At 41.2% G+C, this 24,215-nt stretch overlaps 1 protein-coding gene across 1 annotated transcript; it reads right to left on the reverse strand.

The window, feature by feature from the left end:
* CAT (catalase) lies at positions 1 to 23,325 on the reverse strand. Its single transcript, XM_069857373.1, has 13 exons — positions 23,158 to 23,325; positions 16,277 to 16,448; positions 15,189 to 15,299; positions 13,615 to 13,745; positions 12,422 to 12,526; positions 11,240 to 11,365; positions 9,712 to 9,903; positions 8,670 to 8,822; positions 6,978 to 7,116; positions 4,656 to 4,786; positions 3,966 to 4,073; positions 2,386 to 2,472; positions 1 to 1,935 (listed from the first exon to the last, which is right to left on the reverse strand). Exons 1-13 carry the CDS (start codon positions 23,221 to 23,223, stop codon positions 1,870 to 1,872), a joined length of 1,587 nt encoding a protein of 528 aa, XP_069713474.1. The 5' UTR covers positions 23,224 to 23,325; the 3' UTR covers positions 1 to 1,869.
* Positions 23,326 to 24,215: the final 890 nt, after the last annotated feature.

A 24,215-nucleotide genomic window follows, 5' to 3' on the forward strand; every position in this document is an offset into this window, starting at 1 on the left:
GATCTTTAAATTCAGTTTTATTTCAGAAATAGGAGAGAAAGACAATACAATTCATTTAGCAGACACAAACAAAATTAAAGATTAAGCCTGCCTGATCAGGTGAAAATCCAATTGAATCCCAGAACAGAGTACTCTATCAGTTTGTATTATTTACTGCATCTATATCACAGCTAATTTTCACTATAGGTTAGTAGAATGAGTTGAAGAAGTAGCAGCTTTCTACAATTTAGGAGAACAGCACTTGGTATCCACTCTTCTTTATCTGCCATCCCTTCTTGGAATGCCAGTAACCATTTAAATTCCAAGTCAGGCAAATACTCCTACAAAAATCACAGCTCTAGACAGACCCAGAAATGCACTGAATAGTGGGAAAAAAACCAACCTGCTACGAGTTGAAATTTGTATAACATTGGCTTAAGAGCTGGTAGCTGGGCTCTGAAATTCTTCATATCATCATTCCTTCTTTCTCCAGTCCAAAAACTACTGAGGCAGTATCAGCAGGCAAACAAGGAAACAAGGTAAACATGAGGTGATGCTGTGCAGCTGGGAAGTGGATTCATTACAAACATACACTGATCTTTCTCTTTAGGAAGAAGGAATTAGCAGAGTAGCTATTAAAATTGCCAGGTCTTTAGGCATGTAGTGAATTGTCTGATCCTACATTTCTAAAACTGCTTTGGTATGACAGATTTTCATTCCAAACTCCAACAGTCAGCCTGGACACTAATTACCAAGACTGAAGACAAAAGAATATTACTAAGCTAAAGAAACTTCTTTGGATCTAAGGAATAATAACAGAGCACACTTTTCAATCCAAAGGGATCTTTTGCACTGATTAACTAAATTGCAGGTACTAGGGGACATTATAACATGCCCCGAATCAGGTTTTATATGTATATCTAGGAGCAGATAACCACATTCATCCAAACAAGCCACTTAAATTTAAGTCTAACTCCAAAAACTAGCTCTGGCTTGTTCAATGCAGAGCAATATTAGATTATGGCAGTAGAAGAACAGAATTTCTGGAGCCATTTGAAAGTGCTTGAGCCTGAATTTGGCCAAGATAAAAATATTTGTGAATTTGGAGGTTAATTTCTCAGACTCTTGGAAGAGTAGTATTTTTTCATTTCAATTCTTACAGATCAGAAAGAACAATTCCTCCTGCCAAAGAACTGTACAATGCAATCAATTTAGTTGTGAAGTGTATGTAGTAAGAAAATATCTTTCCTATTTCCCTCAAGTCTGTTAAACCCCAACCCAGCATTACTAAGCAAAGGTTATCTTATATATTGAGAACAGAACTTAGATATAGTGAGATTAAACTTTCTAGTTAGCTTCATTTTCATCATAAGGAATGAGATATAACCAACATTTTACTTGAACTACTGCACAGCATTTTACTCCTGGAAGGCCAAAAATGAAATTCAAGTGTCTACTGACACTGAGAACTATTTTATTAGAAATACTGAGCAACATCCACTTTTTAACATGAACAGGTTTATCTATAAGGATAATCACTGTTATCACAGAAGTTTTATCGTGTGATTTAGCCAGGAAAGTTTTGAAATAAAAAAATGAAACATTATTCTGATTAAGTTTATGCTTGCTCCTAGAAATGAAGACAGTTTTTAATCATTAATTCCCTTAAGAACAGCATATGTTGTTAACAAGCAGTAAAGTGTTGAAAGGCACTAGGATCGTTAGCTTATGTTACCTAGTTTCCAATACAGATACAGGCACCTGAATGCTTAATAAACCAAGCCTGTAAAACATTGCTGTATTTGTGCGCAAGTTTGCTATATTCATTACCATCTTCAACAGGTTGTCCCGCAGTTCTAAGGATGCAAAATTCATAGAGCTTCCTTCATCTTACAAGTTGGATCTTTCCTTAGCAGACACATGAGATGTGGGCCGGGTATAGGTCCTAATTACATCCTAAAAATAACACAAAAGAAATATTCAGAGCAAGTTCCATTAAAAGTAGTTATGGGAACGTCAGAGAAAAATGAGTACTTGAAGCAACAACATTGTTATTCTGTGTGGCAAGCACTGAGCCCAGGAAAAGCCTGGGGAAATGTTTTGTTACCATTATAAAGAGTGGGTAATAATTTGGCCTGAAGAAGCAACCTGAACACGTTGCATATCCTGTACAGTTATCTTCCAAAAGCCTTACAAAAACACAACTGAAACAAAATAATTGTAGGCCATTGGGTAACCATCATTTAATTAAATGTAATTAGAGTGATGTTTCCTCATTTTGTAATTCTACATGCACTGACTTCTGCCATTCAAAGCAAGACCAAGTTCTCACTTTGTTTGGTTTACAAGAGATGCAAAGGCAGTTCACAGCCAGCCCAAATTCAACTACGGCAATCCCTTGCATACCTTTTTCCCCCTCTCAGCGTTGTATTTGTCCAGTAAAGCCTGAATACGGGCACCATAGTCAGGATGAACGTCAGTGAAGTTTTTCACCTAAGCAGGAAGATAGAACAGAAAAGGCAACAACAATTTTTTTTCCTCCACTTCAAATCTACTCTCAGACACATTTTCTGCTCTCTGGTCTACAAGCAGTACATACCATGAGAAAGAAAAGCAGGATGAAAACTCTTTTCTAAAAGTTTAATTCTGACCAGCCATAAAGGAGCTCTGAACATAGAATCATAGAATCACCAGGTTGGAAGAGACCCACCGGATCATCGAGTCCAACCATTCCTATCAAACACTAAACCATGTCCCTCAGCACCTCATCCACCCGGCCCTTAAACCCCTCCAGGGAAGGTGACTCAACCACCTCCCTGGGCAGCCTGTTCCAGTGCCCAATCACCCTTTCTGTGAAAAGTTTTTTCCTAATGTTCAGCCTGACCCTCCCCTGGTGGAGCTTGAGGCCATTCCCTCTCGTCCTGTCCCCTGTCCCTTCGGAGAAGAGCCCAGCTCCCTCCTCTCCACAACCTCCTCTCAGGGAGTAGGAGAGAGCAATGAGGTCTCCCCTCAGCCTCCTCTTCTCCAGGCTGAACAACCCCAGCTCTCTCAGCCGTTTCTGACACTATTTCTATCATGTCACACACAGTTCTACTGATCTAAACAAAGAATGACTGGGAAGGATAGAGATTCAACACCACCTTGGCCCTCACTGTCCTTTCCTTGTTTAGAGCAAAGTGTTATACTGGTAGCCACTTGATTTCTGAAACCCCAAACTAAACACATAACGACAGCCTTGATGTTCAACATCAACCCCATTCTTTCCATCAGGAAAAATGTCACTTTAACATGTGTTAACATTTTAACATGTATTTAACATTTTTTATGTTAGGTAAATATGCAAATATTTGAGTGTTCGGCATTGGTAATTCCTGCCTAAGAAAAATCTAGAAGTTGCCTTCTTCAATCACAGAATCATAAAATGGTTTGGTTTGGAAGGGACCTTAAAGATCATTCAGTTCCAAACCCCCAGCCATGGGCAGGGACACCTCCTACTAGATCAGGGGCTTCAAGGTCCCATCCAACCTGGCCTTGAACACTTCCAGGGATGGGGCAGCCACAACTTCTCTGGGCAACCTGAGCCAGGGCCTCCCCACCCTCATCATGAAGAATACCTTCCTAATGTCCATTCTTCCTCATCCTATCACTACATGCACTTGCAATAAGCCTCTCCCCAGTTTTCCTGGAGACCCTTTCAGTACTGGAAGCTGCTCTAAGGTCTCCCCAGAGCCTTCTCTTCTCCAGGCTGAACAACCCCAACTTTCTCAGTCCACCCTCATAGCAGAGGTGCTCCAGCCCTCGGATCATCTTTGTGGCCCTCCAAATTCCAACAGTTCCATATCCTTCTTATGCTGGGGAACTTAATATCCTTCTTGGAGAATTCCTGATGTTCCTTCCTATAAGCACATTGCCATTTTGACAAAGTTACTAGACTACAGGAAAACCTGGAATAAAAGGCAAAGGATAAAACCAAACAGGCCACTTACAGCTCGCTGCTGAATGAAGAGTTGTGCATCTTTAAGATGATCAGCAATATTTTTACACAGCCTTTGGCGTTCATCCTCCTTCAGCACTTTGGTATAGAAGTCTCTCACCTTATGATTGGAAATAAAGATTTTTAAATGCCCAAAAGCATGTGACAGGCAATAATACTTAATAGAGTTGAAAGAATAGCTTTCATTTATTATTCAGGCAACACTTAAAATAAGCAAAACACTTAAACTCAAAAGGTAACCACTTTTTGGCTGATGTTTTTTCTCAAAATCTGCTACCAATTCTTTCCATTTCTAGTTTGGAATAACTGTTGTGTATTGAATGAATGGAAACAAGGAAAGGTATCAGGGTCCAATTCAGGAACTGATGACTGTGACATTACATGCATACTCTAGTTTGAATATCAGCAGTCACCGACTGCAAGGAGAAAGTCACAACCTCTAAATATCTGTGTCCAGGATATGGATCGCAAAGGCCTGTGGGAATTCACTAACTCTCCTGTCAGCGAAACTTGAATTATTCATTAAATTAACCTGTATGGAGACTTTCCAAGCTCTCATGAGAGTTGAACTTCAGGTTAGCCCAGACGCTTCAGAGAGATGTCGTCTTTGAATGATTCTTATGAATATTATCTAATCTCATCTTACATACTAAGCAATATAAAAGCTTTTCACACATCGTACCTGAGTCACATTATCTTCATTTGCACTGTTGAAGCGCTGCACATCACTCGAAACACTCATGCGGCTCTCCTTTACCGTGGGCTGATCTTCCGGACCACTGAAACTATTGGGATAATAGTTTGGGGCACCACCTGAAAACAAACAAACCCCACGCTAAGGCAAAACAATCAGATGGCAGCTCTCTCAGATTAAGTCAGAAGACAGATTGATTTAGGTTCTTCTAGGAAAAAACAATGACCCAGTTACTATTCACTTTATCCAAAACAGTTGTCAGCACTTTTCTGTCAACATACAGCTGTGTCTTCAGCCAGTACTTAACAGCACTTACTATGAACTCAATACCATTTGGGGGGGAAAACTGATTTGTTTCAGAAATAAGAAGCAATGGCTGCTCTCAACAACACTGCACAGACAATTTTAATAGACAAAGTCGTAGGAGTCACACAAAGTTTTAGTCCAAGACATCATAAAACCCAAGAAAATAGTCCTTTACCTGCACAGCAGAAGTACTACTGATCTTAACTGTGTAGGGGGGGCGTATTTTAAAAACAGTGAACTACCAGAACTGCATAAAAACAAACTTCTTATCTGTTCTTGGACAGGAGCAGCTTGTTTTCCCAATATTTCCTTCCCTCAGCAAGTATTAAAATAGACTTCATAGCCCAGAGGAATACAGTGTTTTTGGCACGAGGCACAGCTTAAGTATATCTTTGTTTACTCCCAGGTGTAAAACAGTCACTATTGGGCAAATGCTGACAGAACACAGCGTTCTGCTGAACAGAGATGAAATTAAAGGCCCTGTTCCTGGCATTTATGCTCTTGCAGCTTAACAAAGGGAACTGAGTACATGAAAGTCAGTTTTTAAATTTAAAAAGTGCAAGTACAGATTTCTTAAAAACATTCAGGCCATCTCTCATTTTTAGATTAGACTTTTGCCTAGAAGTAGAAATAGAAAGGTAGTAATTAACTTCTGTGAAAGCATTTCTCAAGCACATTTTTTCAATTTAAATAAGTAACTGAAAAAGTTCTAAGTCCCTTTTAACAAGCATGTTTCTAAAAGTGTTTAAAGGAACTTAAACTGGGTGTTCTGCAAATCCCCTTTCTCCTAAAGGCCTAACTCCAGGTTTTTAAACACACCACAAGCTTCACTTGGATTTAATGCCCTTAAAACTTGCCACCCCCGTCCAAACTTCCAAAGAAAGACTCCTTCCCTGGATTAACAGACGAGTTATGCACCCATTCTAAATAAGTATGTACAGATGACAAACATTCTGCCATTCAGGAACCAAGAAGAAAACTCCTTTCCCCCCACTGATAAAAAAGTAAAATGCGTCTGTTTGCAGCAAGGAGAAGTTACATACATAGCACCGAAAAACACTTATAGTTCAGATTCTACTTTGCAGATGGCTTTTTCTATAAGGAAACTTATGCCACATTCTTTTTTTAAAGTCTTAAAGACGTAGAGAATGCATTCTGTAACCTACAGGAGCATGCTTGTGCTTTACAGCAAGGTTTTGATCCTCAACACTTGTACAAGACCAACAAGAGAGATAGAGGATAATTGAATAAGGGTGAAGAAGGCACTACAGCTTATTGAGATTTAAGAATGCTTTCAACAAGATTCCTCAAACAGGAGATAACAGGAACAAAGTATCTTGTCATTTAGCATTAAGAACATAAGAAACAGAGGAATAAAAGGTCATTCCTTGCAGTAAGAACTGATCAGGTAGACCCTTCTCAAGGATCTGTTCTCAAAAATTCAACATTCATAAAGTTACCTGAAAAGGGAGCAAATATATCAAGCTTTATACACGCACAAATCATGGGTTCAAAGATACATTACTCATCACGAAACAGATCTTAAATGTGTGTGGTTATTTTGAATTAAATTGCTTTCTGATTGCTGGTGAGCACTGAGTTAAAGAAACTATTTGGAATGGCACATGGACAAAGTTAGGGCACTCTACAGAAAAAAGCATATGGTGGATTTCTAACAACTAAACTCAAAAAGGATCCAGTAATACAGGGAAAGGTATTAAAAAATTAAGTATGAAAGGTAAGGAACAGTTTTCATATAAAATGAAAATGACAGACTGGAAAGTCTGAAGCTCAAGAAGTAATACAGTGATGTTTGATTTGGGGGAAAGTCACAAGAGACACTGAATGGATGAAGGGAAAAGGTAGCATTTTGCACAGTGTAAAAATTAGTAATACCCAATAAAATGAGCTGGTTTGCAAATACCTTAAATCTCCTATGAACAGAAAAGAATTCTGCACTACATGCATAAGTACCATTACATTTAGAGATATTTTCATAATTACCTTGGTTGTCAGTAACGCACATCGGTCCATCCCTCTGGTAGTTGGCCACGCGAGTTCTGAAGGGGCAGTTCACAGGAATTTGTAGGTAGTTCGGTCCCAGACGGTGTCTGTGAGTGTCAGGATATGAGAAAAGACGACCCTAAAATATTTATTGCAAATATTAACTACTACTTGCTGAAAGAGATCACTCCCCCAGTTCAAAGTATTATGCATTAAATAGTAAAAGGGAAAATCAAAGAACGGTTTGGGTTGGAAGGGAACTTAAAGCCCATCTAGATCCAATCCCTGCCATGGGCAGGGACACCTCCCACTAGATCAGGCTGCCCAAGGCCCCATCCAACCCAGCCTTGAACACCTCCAGGGCATCAACAGCTTCCCTGGGCAACCTGTTCCAGTGTCTCACCACCCTCACTGTGAAGAATTTCTTGCTAATGTCTAATCTAAACCTTCCTCTTCCAATTTAGAGTCATTCCCCCTCCTACTACATGCCCTATCACCACATGCCCTTGTAAAAAGCTCCTCTACAGCTTTCTTGTAGGCCCCCTTCAAGGCTGTTTCCCTTGCATATATATTCTTTATATACTTTAGGTCATATCGGAAGCGACAATTGGACGCAAACCACTTTGGCTGTAATATCAGTGAGGAACAGCAGGTTGAATTGCATTTATGCAGCTTGGGTATTTCCTACCTATCTCCTCCTTCAGAACAGGTTCAGGAAAATGGTTACACACAGTCATTTTCATCTCTACGTAATGGTACTAAATACTACTAAGGAATAATAGAATATTTTCCAACCTATTTTCAACCTGAGATGTAAAAATGGGTTGATCACATTAGAATATGGCAGTTCTCTATTTAGAATCATAGAATCATAGAATAACCAGGTTGGAAGAGACCCACCGGATCATCGAGTCCAACCATTCCTATCAAACACTAAACCATGCCCCTTAGCACCTCGTCCACCCGTGCCTTAAATTTAATTAGTGAACTGAATGTGAAGCAGTTCTAGAGACACCTGGATGGCAAGACAAGAGCTTGTTTCTGAGCATGAAGATTCTGGGAGCAAAGTGAGGTGAAACAAAACAACTCCATGACGGTTCTTGAGTTTATCCACTTAAAACTGTCAAAATACCTTCTTGTTTCCATGGATGTAATTTAAACAACAATCAGGTTTCAATCTGAAAAAGCATAACATGCAAACATCCACTGCTCTGCAGACAGTGCAGTATTTTTACCTGTAAGAAATTCAGTACTGCTTCCAAAGAATAGCCCTGTGGTTTGTACTGGGGATTAGTTATATCTGTATTTTAGAGCATATGAAGTCCACCTCTCAGACTCACAAGAGTTTATAAGATAATAGTGTAAATGCATGAATAAATACACACTGCTGCTATGGTTTTATCCCATAATTTTTGTCAGACAGGCAGATTTCCCCATCAGCTTCGGCAGCTGTTGCAGATGCCCTCTAAATTCTACATTTTCTATTCCTTTAGTTCTTTCCCATTCTCTATATATTTCAATTCTGAATGAGCACACCAAAGGGTGATCATTAAAAACAACCACAAAATCAGATGCTCTCCATCTTTTGTGTTATTCTAGTGCTGCTATGCAAACAGCAATGGTGATGCTCTCATAAACAGCAAAGCAAACATGGTGTTAATTACATAAAATGTTATCTGCGTTGCAGTTTACCTGCAGCATTTTATCAGGGCTAGGTTCAATCCCAGGCGGCATGTTGCTGGGATCGTATGCCATCTGTTCTACCTCTGCAAAGTAATTGACAGGATTCCTGTTCAAGACAACCTTTCCCACAGGGATGAGAGGATAGTCACCATGGGGCCAGATCTAGAAGACAACACACATACATTAAAGCTACATAACTCTTAATAACGTTGATTGAAATAATCAATCAGGCACATGCTGCCCAGCAACATCTTGTGAAAATAGATTACTAAAGAAAAGTATTTTTTGCTAACAAACATTTTGAGAAATGTCTTATTTTAAGAAGTCTTTTGCAATTAATACAGAGTATTAATGCAACTTATTTCATCATCCCAGCTTTAACTCAACGCCTTACTACTTGGACGGAATACCCACAGGCACTTGAAAAAATGCCTAGGAATGCAATATCGTAGGTGGAACTGGTAGGATGGTTGTTCTCAGCTACTTGAAAAGGCAACCAGCTTAATTAGCCTTTTCTTCGTCATCTTAGCCTGTATTTTCATGTTCAAAAGTCTTTCCTCTGATATTGCCCTCCCAAATTGCCAACAAAAAAAATACAAGTTGATGTTAATAATTGCTGTTCCAAGGAATGAGAAGTCTGACATAAAATCAGACCAAACAGAAGTGACATATCAATAACATTTAAAACTAGCAAGCTCAGGGTGTGACTGTATCATCTGAGATCACACTTTGGAAATGCAGGCCTGGAATCAAGCCCTAGCCGTATTTCACTGAGAAAGAGTAATATCTGACTTAACATCAATATAATTTCATCTCCAGAATTTCTGACTCATCAGAAAATAAAATAAAGAGTGCACTTAAACAGAAGCGAAGAATAAAAAAGGACAGACTAACTCTGCTGATGGGATCTGGTAAGAAAACAGCGCTACTCCACAGAAATGCTTACACTTTTTTTTTATAGGTAAGCCCAGCCTGGCATTTCCTGCATTTTGATCTCACGACCTTTCTTAAACTAGCCAAAATTCAACATTCATATCAGAATCAGAGAGACCTTAGTTAAATCGAAAGGATTAAATGGAAACTTCTCTGCTTCTTCAAATGTCATGACTTGAATGTAGAAGGACCACGATGGAAAGTCTCCCTTGGCAATGGCATTGTAAAGATCGCGTATTGCATAATCAGGATCAGTAGAAGCCAATCTTCCTGCTTCTTCAACAGAAAGATTTTTGATGCCCTGGTCAGTCTAGAAGCAATAAAAGCAGTAGCACCAGTTACAACGTGCAGAAAGTATGACAGAAATCATTCATAAGAATATCACAGAATTACAGAATAACCAGGTTGGAAGAGACCCACCGGATCATCGAGTCCAACCGTTCCCATCATATGCTTTTATAAAAATATGCTTTAATAAACTTTAATAAATATATTTATTATATGCTTTAATAAAACTTAGAATCCAACAATGCTGTTGTCATTCTTCCAATCTCCAATAACATGATTACCAAGACACTCAACAGCTGCCATCCAGATAAAAAATTAGTTCTCTAAGAATGGTGAAATAAATGTGCAATGCTCTATCACAGAATCCAAGACATCAAATGTGAAGTTATGGTCCCTGCAGAACATCAAGTAAAGCAGTTTCACCTCTCTCCTTACAGGATGCAGTGTTTGTTTCCTTTCCATCCCACTTTTTCCTACCTCAGGGCTGAAAGTCCTGGGTTCTACGTGAATGTCCATATCCTACCTCGCCACCTCTATTTGTGACATCTTTAGCACTAACTAAAATCTCATTTTAATTAGCTTTTGACAACTCGAAGGCTAAAAGATGCTATACAACCTCTTTTAGCTTAACATAATGGTTTCCAAAGTCTTGCTTCAAAGGTAGATGTCTAATTGGGTGAGAAACTCTATTGTCTTTAAAATCTCAAAGGGAAGTTGTTTTCAAGTGAGATACACTGATGTGGCTTTCTCATAAAAGTTCTGTGAGCTTCAGCTGTGGAGCTCTTGGAAACTGAGTTTAAAAAATACTAGATTAATGCAGCTCATATCGGGTAGATAAATAGGAATCAAAACTAGATCCAGACAGAGAGAACTTCCACCTGAAGAAGCACCTGTTGAATGCAGACTACGGTGTAGCCATGAACATGAAAAAGGGACACGCTGAATAAAGCACATTTCCAAAGGGCTAGAGGATTCTTGCATCTGCACTGAATGACAGCAAGGGAGTCACATCAGGAGTACAAGGCAGAAATGGACTAAGCTGACCTAGGCGCTCAGAGCTCACCGCACAAGTCCACATAGTTCTCCCATATCAGGAGACAGTTCCCTAAAGAAGACTTTGTCATAGTCCAATGAATACCTACTGTGTCATAGCAGGAACAACGATGCTCTTCCTATCTGTTAAACACAAGGAACTGATGTAAAAATCCACACACCCTTTGTCTGAGTCTATGCTCCAACAATTCAAGTTTAATTCAGAAAAGACAAGCCACAGAACATTTTTAGATTGCCTATTTAAAACTGGGTTTATCCCATATGATGTATACTTGCAATAGGTAACTGGAAAAAACCACCAATACCTTCACATGGAATTTGCAATAGACTGCTTGTCCACTGGCATTAACCAGTTTAAAAGTATGGGATCCATATCCATTCATATGGCGAAAACCATCAGGAATACCACGATCACTGAACAAGAAAGACACCTAAAGGGAAGGATCAACTGTTAATGGGCTCACCAGTTCAAGGATAAAGCAATCATTCAAAACAAAGTTCTGTATTGCACTTAACTGCATCGCTGGAAACTATCTTAATGGTATGAATTCCTTGAGGAATTTCTAGTTTAAGAGTGTTAATGAACTAAGACTGCTTTGGTTTTGCACAAAGAACAATTGTGAATTAAACCTATGTGGGGTTTTATGCCCACATGAAATATTTTGTGAAGCACAAGACATTAAACTACGATAATGTTATAATTTCCCCTATAAGCACAGAGCAGCTAACTATGGATAATGTTTTTTCAGTTACAAATATAAATAAGAATTTTTTTTCTGTGTTAAAGACAAAATCTGAAAACTGAAGTCAGTAACAACCAGTTCTTCAAAGTCTTCAAGCAGTAAACGCACCACCACGCAAACATTCAAAACAGTGCTTTTCTTTAGGTTTAGGATCACAAAGAATGCTTGTGGTACTTCTTTTTCCAATTAATAACCACGGAAGGCTTCTCTATGAACCCATTTTCTTTTTAGAAAAATACAACTGCATTTTTAGTTTTATATTAAAACCTTTTTTTGTGTAACATTCTGGGACACAAACACATTTTGGAATAATTAGAACACTCCATGAATTCTACTTAGTTTTGGAGTTGACCTAATGTGCTTCACAATACACAACTTTAAATAAACTTCTATGTAATAGCATTACTTTCCCAGTACTTCACTGTTCTCTAACATTTGTTGCTCATCGGTATCTCCACTGCTTCAGTGGTACAGAACTTGGCAACTTCCCTTTTATCCCTGTATAAAATATGATGCTGAAAAGAGAAGAAGCCTACTCATTTCACAGAGTCATAAACAGAAAAAAAGGCTAGATATATGCACTAACAGCCTTAAGACTTATTGCAGACCTTTCACCTTTACTGTTCCTAGAAGATTATGCACACTCCCGGATAAATATGGAAAAGAGGTCATTAAAAATTTTTGTTGTCATATCGTAACATGAATTTCTTAATCATACAAGATAGAGTCAAAGGAGAACCTTACTTGATGCAAAGACTCAGGGCGAAGACTCCAGAAGTCCCACACCATGTCTGGATCCTTCAAATGCGTCTGAGGGTTCCTCTTTTGACTATGGATGAATGATGGAAACTGATTTGTTCCAAAGTGGAGGAGGGAGGAAGGAAAAACAATAAGAAACAGCTCTGTAACACTTCAAAACTACATGAGGTAGACTAAGCAATTCCTGGTACAAAACAAGACAAAAACCAGTTTTTTTCAAGACACTGCACTGGGAAAGGAATGGCATGCTGAAAGATGAGACAAAGTGGTAAGAGGTGGGCCCATGCGAACCTCTGAGGTACTGGAATAGGTTGCCCAGAGAAGTCATGGATGGCCCATCCCTGGAGGTGTTCAAGGCCAGGTTGGATGGGGCTTGGAGCAACCTGATCCAGTGGAGGTGCCCCTGCCCACGGCAGGGGGTGGAACTGGGTGGGCTTTAAGGACCCTTCCAACCCAAACTGTTCTATGATTCTATGATCTTCTATCATCATTCACCTCCTGCCACAAAATTCATTCACAGACCAGTAAAATAAAGTAAAACATTTACAATTAGGATAAAGAAGCAGTTTGAATTAAAGAACGCTGTCATTTTGTGAGCGACAAAATGAGAGGTAAATTTTTTCAGATGTACAAATTCAAACTTTACTGAATATCTGACCCTAAATGAGTACAGAGATAGTATAAAATGTTTGTGCAGAACTCCCCCACTCCTCTAGTAAACTAATACTAGAAGGACAAAAAAAAAAGAAAATCTGGTTTACTAAAAGGATTTACAATCTTTTAAAGTATTTTTTTTAAATAAACTCAGAATGAAAAGAATAAGAAATGTCTACTGAGTTAAACAGCTGATTTGAACACCACCAAAACTGATCAGATCTGAAGTTAAAAAGATGATACCATACTTGCTGAGTACACCAGCATATGCACTAGCAAACACAACTAAATGTGTGTGCTATTTACGGTACAAAACCATGTAAGTAATCAAGTATTATAGTTCTTAAATCTGATTTTTTAGTGATTTTTTATTTGAAATAACCTTTCAAGTCATATACTGAGACAATCTCACAACATTTAAGTGTGTCAAAACAACAGTTTTTGCTTCTCAGAGAAGCAAGAACAGGATGAACCAACTTTTAGACTCTTTTCACAAAGTACCCTCACCTTCCGTGTTTACTCACCAGCATTGCATCCCGAATAAAGAAAATAGGAGTATTATTTCCCACGAGATCCCAATTCCCCTCTTCTGTATAGAATTTCATTGCAAAGCCTCGAGGGTCACGAACGGTATCGGCCGACCCAGATTCTCCAGCTTGAAGAAACAAATGAACATGCAGAAGTGTTATGATAGGAAACACATACAAATTGCAAGCATAAAAACTTAGAATAAGAGAATATGCCATAAAATGCTGAAGTGTGGGCTTTATTAATTTAAGTATTTTCTAAACAAAAGAATTATTTTGCATATTTTCAACAATACTTCAGGCACTGGAAGTTCCCACAGTGTGAACAGACACCCACCCAAGCATCTGGGCCATAGTTAAAAGAAAGAAAAAAACCGAACATCTCCACTTGAACCAATTAAGAGTGGAATCTGCATTATCACAAGCAGAGACAACATCAGATTATTAGGTTGAATCAGCTAAAACCACATTAGTTTGTGCATTGAATCCCAGAGTGAATGCTGTCATTTGGAAAGCAGCAATCTAAACAGCATGCCAAATAAAAAGGGAACTTATTATATAAGAGTTGTAACCCTTTCATTTCCCTTCCTGCTTTATCAAAACCAGTTCTTTCAATGGGTAACACTATACCAGAGACAAAGTGCACACCACAACATCTGAACAGAGGCGTTGCAGAAGTGTTCAGAAACAGCTAATGCCAAAGATCATGATGAAATAACAAGGACACACTTGCTCTCATTAATAAAGCTGCGTACTACGGGATAGCTAGGAAGAAACATGTTCAAACAGAGCAGGGAAAGGAAAGGAACTAGTGCAACAACCCACTGCAGCACACAGTCCGCAGATCAAACTCAGCTGTGTGACTTTCTCCCATAACTTTCCATGACTCCTTAAGTTTTGGAGACACAGGGAAGGGCCAGGAGGCCAAAATTAGCAGCTCTCTGAACCTTGTTGCACTTCTTTCTCTCCAATATCACTTCCGAGCTGAATCCTCATTAGCATTTCTTCTCTTTTAAATACAGCTAGGAGTACTAACATGTAAGGTTTGAAAGACCCCTTCTCTATTAGACATGATATTGATCATAATGCACGTTTTGACTAATAGCATTAATATTTTGCTAGTTTGTGCACTCAGCTCTTCAAGTAGTAAGTGTTTATTTATGGAAGATTGGTTATTCTTCTTTACCTAGTACTTAGTTTACAGCATTCATGCCCAAAATATTCCTACTATAAGAGGTATTCCATATTTTTCCATTAGATATCATAGGTATTTAACTTTCAACTGTTAAACCACAGGATTCAAGCGTTCATTACAATCTGACCAGAAACAAATCAAGCTTTCCATCAGAAAAAAATAGCTCAGAGTAACCTTTCTCTCACATTCCAGAGGGGAAGTGTCCACAGAGAGTTCTGACAGAAGCTGTTTAAGGTCTTATCGTTTAAAGGAAATTCACAGAGGAGGAATTGGCAGGCAAAAAGCATTTCAAACTACCTTAAGTACATGGAGTGTTCCACAATGCAAACATAGCTTTTGGTTCAACTACTGTGCACAAATAACTTCAGAGCCTTACCAACAGTGGAGAATCGGATCGCAATTGGAGTTCTTTTTCCAATGTGTTCAAACACTTTTGCCTTACAATACTGGGTAATATCATGAGTGACTTCAAAATAGCCAAAGGCTCCTGGAAAAAAAGTAATTTCAAAATATCAGATCTAGACACCTTCCTTCCACCTACAGCACTTCTGTAATTCCATTGTGGTCCAAGATACAACTTTAGGTCAAAAGGAAACATGGAAATACGCTGGTTTAAACACAGTTCATATCTGTGCACTAAAATACTCGATTTCTATTCACAAAATATTTACTTAACACAAACTACTATTTGCATGGTGCTCACTCTCCCCTCCTTAACTGACTGTTTACAGTTCCCAGTGGCAATACAGACTTCATTTCTACCGTGTGACATAACAAACAGTAGGTTTTGGATACTCTTCTATCAAGATTTGCCTATTTATCTCAGAGCAAGACAAGTATTTCTGTAGTCTTCCATGTGTGTTGCAGAATTTTTGGTCCACCTGTAAGCTGGATGAAGTAACAAAGTTCTTCCCACCCCACAGAGCTATTTTTCACATTGTAATAAAAGCCTGTTCTGTATTTTCTTCTTATAGTGCAATAGGTAATAAAAATCTCAGTTGCCAGTTCCTCCCTACTAAGATTCATTTTTTTAATTTTTAATTTAAATGTCAGATCATCACGTTGCTTTGACAGATACATCTGGTGGCAAAAGCAAGAATATCTATTAAATAACATGAAACAGACATTAAACCAGAGATGAATAAGTCTTCCCTTCCAGAGGAATGAAGTACTATGGAGGAACAAATAGAGGAAGCGGATACCACACAAATGCAACAAAAATCTAAGGACTATAACTACATTTTCTCCCTGTTTTTTTAACAATTTTTCAGTGCTTCACTCTTTGGCATCAAGTTCTTTTAAACGAGGCCTTACCACTGTTGTTGATATATTATTATTTATCATCATCTATAATAAGTAATTATAGATAATGATGCTATTTACCTGTCACAATCTATGTGTTAATTCAAAAGCAATTCAAAGTCCAACTGTACGCAGAGAAAAAGTAGGTGTTTTTCAACATACCTGCCCCTTTTGCATGCACAACCCTTTCAGGAATCCTCTCTCTGTCAAAATGAGCCATCTCATCAGTGAAAATAACATCTTGAACAAGAAGAGGTCCACGTGGTCCTGCTGTCAGGATGTTGAGCTTATCCCCTATGGGGTTCCCAGCACCGGTGGTCAAGACATCTGGTTTCTGAAAGTGAGAGATAGTCAATATTGCATCACCAGAAATGGAAAACCCTCTAAATTTAAGCCATACAGTCTGCATGTCTGTTCAAGCACCATGTGTCACAGGATGTATTAACAAGTACACAACAAAATGACATAAGATTCTGGAATTAGTCATGGAAAACATTGATTTCTAACTACATCACAGTATGTTGGGGCTATTTAAGAAGAGTTCAAGTCACGTATATTCCCAGAATGCCTCCCATGGCTCAGAAACATTATTTTTAAGACTATACCTCTTGCTTTAAATACAAAGTGTCTGCTTTAAAACATGAGTTTAGGTACAGTTTGTGCCCCACCTCAACAGGGGAGGATGGGAAGAGGGAGCTAGATTAGAAGCAGCTGCTTGGAAGAAGGGAGAAAGGAGAGGAAGAAGGTAACGTCAGTACAGGGATGGAGGCATCAGGGAAGAGCTGTAGTCACACAGCATAAAGACTAAAAGGCAGTAGCCACGACTGCTATTGGCCTGGAAGAGCTATAAGCAAAAGCACCTGAGGAATCATCATATCTGCATGACATATGGGGTTATTTGCCCTTCTAAAGTGACAGTCTATTTTACTGGGTACTGCAGAAAATCAGCAAGAAGGGAACATCAGCTCCACCAACCTGATGATTGCAGGTGTCACTTTTTCCCGGAGCACATTTATTAAGAGTTAGGAGCCAAGGGGATGTTTGTAATGGACTTAGAACAGAAATTAGTACAAAGCGAAATAAGCAACCAAAAGAAAATAGCTTGCAACACGGTGAACTCAAATATCCAAGTCAGATTACGACCAGTTAATGCTACATCCACAGTTTCAGGTTGCACTACACTGACACGCTTCTGTACAGGCTCTCTATCCACACCATCCTACCCTCTTGTACCAGCACCTGAACCATGAGAAGTGCACCAGAATAAACTCACTCACCCACTCCTGACCAGCTCTCTTTCTTTTAAAGTTCTATAAATGGAAAGGGATGGTGAAGAGAAAGAAAAAATAACTCTTAATGAGGCCTTCACTATTCTATCAGTGACTTTATGGGGTTCCTATTTTTTATATCGACAATCTAAGTTCTGCTTTAATTGATTCAATTGCTGTAACAGACTAAATTCCGATTTGTATTGCATGGAAGAGTACACTGAACTGGACTAGTCTCCAGGGTATTGTTTTCCCCCAAGAGGCAACCCACAAAGGCAGGAAAAGAACAATTATTCACACCTATACCACGAATTCTGGATGGGGCAGAGTATACAAGCAGAGTTATACACTCCTTTGTTTAACTCTGCTACATGAATAACCACATAAAAGACATTTGATGGGGTAACTGTGTTTCCAATGTTTTCTTACTAATATGCAACACGCTACTCTAGCTGGGTGGAATTCCCAAAATATCTCGTGTCTTCATTTTTCATTCACCACTTCATTATCATAAAGGTACAAGCTATGAAGCTACAGGCATTAATTCAACTACTTCAGGGTGCCAGAAATCCTCACCTGCACTGACATGTAGAAACAGCTACAAAAGAAAATCCATGGGATTACAAACAGGAACATGATGTTCAGAAGCCTACAGGGAAGTTATCACTTTAACTTTATTTAAAGTATCCTTAAGTCAAAGGAAAATCCTTAAATCCAAACATTACCTATTGTTTGCCATTGGAAATACGCAAGAGTAGAAACTGTTCTCAGTATTCTTTCCACTGCTTAGATCTCACATGATTCCTACCCTGTGTTTTGCTCAGTTTTAAAGTGTGAGAAGCTGTATCACCACTCACTTTGAGAAATCACCATCCTTCCATCCCAAGCCAGTCTAAGAATTCAACTTCTTAACGTGATATCCTAACATACAGGACCCATATAACTTAGCACCCTTACATGGGTATGCTTTATGTTTTAGCCATGATCTTAAACTCAGAATGGCTTAAATTATCATTACAAATGAACTCATCAAATTAGAATTTAATTTCATATACTAAAGCAACAAGGACCCCACCATATATCAGGAACTTTAGGAAAAAGCTCATTCATCCATTCCATAATTCAGCCTAGTAAATGTAAAATACTCCGCTTCAAGATATTCACTCAGTGCAATTATAGTATCATCAGTTCATTATCCCAACATATTTTTCTATATTGAAGTATGAAAGCTACAAACAACCCTCGCTGAAACCTATTCTAACTCTCTGCTTTAAAGAGTCCTTGCTTAGAACATAGTACAGTCAGCAGACGAGGAGTCTATAAAACACTCACTCATCACGACATTTTTAACTGAATTCCTTGGCCAAGAAATTTTTGCAAAGTTTGCTTAGGGAGAACTACTTTTTTTTTTTCTTTTTAATACAGTTTGCAGCACTACCAATATTTTTCTTTTATTTTCATAGGCTTTGCTCGTGAAAAGCTTCAAAGTTCTCACAGAGAAAACTCAATACATTAGTTTTAGTGAAACAAATACATTGTTTCTTTTTATATTGATGACTGTCACTCATTTAAGACAGGCAAGATCGCTGTAATGTGCTCAACAAGAAGAGAACCTACCAGTGGCATCCTAAACTCCTGTATTTGATGAGGTGCTGAGGAGCATGGTTTAGTGGTTGGACTCGATGATCCTGTGGGTCTTTTCCAACCTAGTGATACTGTGATTTACCTCTCCGATTTCCTTGTGCTATCACCCATTAGAGGCATTTCTGTCCTTCCCAAGCGTTCTACACACACAGACTTCATCCTCACTCTAAGGCAGCCTGTGACCCAAAAACCCCCTGTGCAATCTCAGCACCATTTATGAATTCTGACTACCAGAATTCTAAGAAAAGCAAACTTGGGGACTGGATTCTGGGAACTCCTTTTTAACACGATACATAGTTCTCAAAAGACCCCTCCAGTCCACACAGTGACTTTTTAAAGTCATCAAAACTTACATCATCTTGAAGCTGTGACCAAGCGTCACCTGGTGCCCTAAGAAACACAAAAGTTACGTTGAGCTTATTTATCCTGAGTTCTTCATGAATTCTAAGCAGCCCAGTAGGTTTAACTATGCAGTGGTAGGACTAGCGCACCTACAGCTGTGACCATCTCCTCTCCAAAGACTTTGCAAGAGCTTGATAGAAGTCAGAAGGAAAATAAAAAGCATCCTTAGTCTTAAGGAGACTTCTGGAGCCCTTTTGATTCACCTATGCCTTTATAACACCTTTTGTGTGATTACCTCAAATGCAGAAAAAACCCTTGCATATTAGTTGTAAATGATGCATGCAAGAAAGAATAAAGGTTCGTAGCGGTAATAGAGCCCTTTTCAAACCAACAGGCTATAATGCAGTTTAAAAACCAGCTCTTCTGTACTGATAACATTAAAGACTACTACAAGTAGTAGCCAAACCCACAACTTTTTGAAACTAGATCTATAAAAACATTTAGATGAGATATTAGGAAGAAATGTTTTACTGTGAGGGTGGGGAAGGCCGTGGTCCAGTTTGCCGAAGGAAGTGGTGGATGTTCCATCCCTGGAGGTGTTTGAGGCCAGGTTGGATGGGGCTTGGAGCCCCTGATCCAGTGCGAGGTGTCCCTGCCCACGGCAGGGGGGTTGGAACTCGATGGGCTTTAAGGTCACTTCCAATCCAAACCATTCTGAGTCTACGATTTTATGGGCTAGCAGCTCTGTGGCTGTACAGTCCCCTTTGTGCATGCAGATTCTCCAACAGGTTCTTTCTAGCATTCACATTAAAATTTTTTTAATGGTAGGATATATTGACTTTAGCTTCAGGATAATGTTATGTGGGACATAGAAAACAAGTTGCATCTGAGTGAAGGGAGAAAGAAAAAAAAACAATGTAGTTTTAAGAATTCTCATACTGCTTTTGGACTCTAGGTTGTTTGCTGCGTGTATTTTCATATGGTTGGGAGCCACACACAGTCAAGACCTGAAAAGACAAGAACTTTTGAATCTGCATGTGTCTTTCATTACAGCACCAACCTGCCTTGGCAGAAAGAAGAGAAACAAAGCCAGGAGAATTTAGTCAGAGCTGCTGTAAACACCACACATCAAAGTATATACTTCCAAGCATTACTGATACTTTGCACCTTATACGAGTCACTTTAAAATTCTAATAAGATAGGAAGTAGGGAGGACTTAAGATCTCATGACTCCTTATGCAACACAGACTTCGGGTTGCCTCCCAATCTTCAAATTAACCTTGGCCTCTATTCAAATATGGCTTTGTTACAGAAAAGCTGACATCCATATGGAAGTATTTCTCAGGCTTCAAAAAGAAAACATTACAAAGCCTACTAGAATACGATAAGTCACAATTCATCACTGGAAGGTAGTTTTCACGCAGCACCTTTTAGAAGAGTAAAAAAATTAAAATTAAGATGAATTAACAGCTATGAAGAGTGGGAAGCGAGGCATCCACTTGTGTCTTACAAGACTGCTGCTTAGTACAACCGTCAGGAAAAGGATTTAATGCCAAATAAAGCCTTCTGACAGAAAATACAGAGCAGAAACTGTCACAGTGATTGATGAAGACGAAAGGGAAATCAACTCTTACAGCATTTATGTATTTACCCAAGTAGTTTTAATACAGTACCTTTTAAAAAAGAGGGTTAAAAAAAAATTAAATCAAGATGATTTAACAACTACTAGTAGTGGGAAGTAAGGCATCCACTTGTGTCTTACAAGACTGCTGATTACTATAGCCAGTGGGAAAAGGATGTCATGCCAAATACAGATTTCTGTCAGAAAATACAGAGCAGAAACGGCATTTTGGTCAACAAAACCTTTGCAGTGATTTGATGAAGAAGGGAAATCAACTCTCTTAGCATTGAGGCATTTAATCAAGTATTTGGGGGTATATTCTACATCTTCAGAAGACTGTGTGCCTGCTGTCGACGACAAGTTCTTCTGACTTCAGCCAAGCAGTTGCCCCAACTCACTTCAGTTTGGTAAACAACACATACAGCTGAGTGCACCTCACCTTTTCTACTGCTCCCTAGTTACTTTCTCAGCTTTTTCTATCGTTGCGATAGCACTGAAAATGTGAATAAGTGATTTGAGACGAAATCTCTGCCAAGGGACAAGCAAACCTGGAGGGTGAGGAGCCCCATTCCTGCCCAAAGGAGCGGCTGCGGGGGCAGAGCTACACCTTCCAGCTGGCTCCGTGCTTGGGTTTCGACGGGTGTTCCAAGATGAGAGCTCAACACATCCCCACTACGACCAATCCAGGACCCAGACCGTAATGGGGATCCACATTGGATCAGCATTCAGACTGGATCGACAACCAGACTGGACCAGAATCCACACTGAATCAGGACCCACACCAGATCAGCATCCAGACTGGAGTGGGACCCACATCGGAGAGGGAACCACACCAGACTTGGCACCCACACCAGCATCGGATCAGGACCAGAATGGATCAGCATCCAGAATGGACCAGAACCGACACCAAATCAGCATTCAGACTGGATCAGCTTCCAGAATGGACCGGGACCCTACCGGATCAGGACCCAGAACGATTCAGCAGCCACATCAGATCAGCATTCACACCAGATCAGGACTCAGATTGGAGCGGCGCCCAGACCGGAATCGGGACCCACATCAGATCGAGTCCCACATCGGATCAGCATTCAGACTGGACCAACACCCAGAGCAGAACAGGTCCCACACCAGACCGCGACCCGCACCGGACCACGACCTGCACCAAATCAGCATCTAGACCGGATCAGGACCCACACCAAATCAGGACTCACACTGGAATGGGGATCCACTCCCAGATTGGATTGGCACCCAGAATGGACTGGGACCCACATGGGACCGGCACCCACACCGGAGCAGGTCCCAGACTGGGTCAGAGCCCACACTGGATCAGGGCTCACGCTGGAATCAGGACCCACACCGGATCAACATTCACACTGGATCAGCACCCAGACCAGAGCGGGACCCACACCGGGATCGGGAACTAGATCGGATCGGGACCCACTCCGGATCGGGACCTACACCAGGATAGGGACCCACTCTGGATTGGGACCCACTCCGGGATCTGCACCCAGACTAGAGCGGAACCCACATCAGAGCGAGACCCACACTGGGATCAGGACCCAGACTGGACCAGGACCCACTCCAGATCAGGACCCACTCCGGATCGGGACCTACAACAGGATAGGGACCCACTATGGATCGGGACCCACTCTGGGATTGGGAGCCACTCTGGGATCGGGACCCACTCGGGACCGGGACCCACTCCGGGATCGGGACCCACTCTGGGATCGGGACCCACTCCGGACCGGGACCCACTCGGGATCGGGAGCCACTCCGGGATTGGGACCCACTCCGGGATCGGGAGCCACTCTGGGACCGGGACCCACTATGGACTGGGACCCACTCTGGGATCGGGACCCACTCCGGGACTGGGACCCACTCCGGGATCGGGACCCACTCTGGGATCGGGACCCACTCCGGGATCAGGACCCACTATGGATTGGGACCCACTCTGGGATCGGGACCCACTCTGGGATCGGGACCCACTCCGGGATCGGGACCCACTCTGGAATCGAGACCCACTCCGGACCGGGACCCACACCGGGACCAGGACCCACTATGGATTGGGACCCACTCCGGGACCGGGACCCACCCCGGCCCGTGACCGCCGCCGGCCCAGCCCCCGCTCCGGCCCGGGCTGCTCCCTCCCCTCCTCGCCCCGCGGGCACCTGCGCCCCGCGCCGGCCCTTCCACTGCTCCAGCTGCTCCGAGGCGTCGTCGCGATCCTCAGCCATTTTGCAAGCGACCCCCGAGGCGGGAGGAGAGAAGCGACGCCTCTGCCGGCTACCGACGGGGCTGCGTGGGCTACTGACGGGGCTACCGACCGAGCTCCCCCCGTCCCGCGGCCGCGGCGAATAGCGGGAGCCGGCGCTGCCCCCGCGCTCGGCCCGCCCCCCGCTACCCCCGCGGCCAATCGCGGCGCGGGAAGCGGGAATCGCGGGCTCTGATTGGCTGTCAGGGCTGTCAATCACCCCCGCGGTGGGAGGGGGGAGGAGGGAGGAGCGGGAAGGGAGGGGGGAGCAGCCCGCGGGCTCGGCCTGAGGGGAGGGAGAGGGGAGGGGACCGTGACGGGAGGGGTGGCTGGTAGGAGCGGAGGAGTTTTGCTTTAAGCTACAATGAAGTTTCGTCTAACTAGTTGTTTTCTTTGAAAGTTAGGCAGAATGCCCGTCTGATAGCGTGTTTTCTTTTAAAACGGTGTTTTCCCAGGCACTGCTCATTCTTTGAGGAAGAGGAGGGAAGAGAAGGGAAGAGAAAAGAGAAGGGGAAGAGAAAAGAGAAGGGAAGAGGATAGAGAAGGGAAGAGAAAAGGGAAGAGAGAAGAGAAGGTAAGAGAAAAGAGAAGGGAAGAGAAGGGAAGAGAAAAGAAGGGAAGAGAAAGAGAGGGGAAGAGAAAAGAGAAGGGAAGAGAAAGAGAGGGGAAGAGAAAAGAGAGAAGGGAAGAGAAAAGAGAGAAGGGAAGAGAAAAGAGAGAAGGGAAGAGAAAAGAGAAGGGAAGAGAAAAGAGAAGGGAAGAGAGAGGGGAAGAGAAAAGAGAAGGGCAGAGGAAAGAGAAGGGCAGAGGAAAGAGAAGGGAAGAGGAAAGAGAAGGGAAGAGAGAAGGGAAGAGAAAAGAGAAGGGAAGAGAGAGAGGAAGAGAAAAGAGAAGGGAAGAGAAGAGAAGGGAAGAGAGAAGAGAAGGGAAGAGAGAAGGGAAGAGAAAAGAGAAGGGAAGAGAAAAGAAGGGAAG

Source organism: Phaenicophaeus curvirostris, chromosome 5 (genome assembly GCF_032191515.1).
Source record: "Phaenicophaeus curvirostris isolate KB17595 chromosome 5, BPBGC_Pcur_1.0, whole genome shotgun sequence".
Lineage (NCBI taxonomy): Eukaryota > Metazoa > Chordata > Aves > Cuculiformes > Cuculidae > Phaenicophaeus > Phaenicophaeus curvirostris.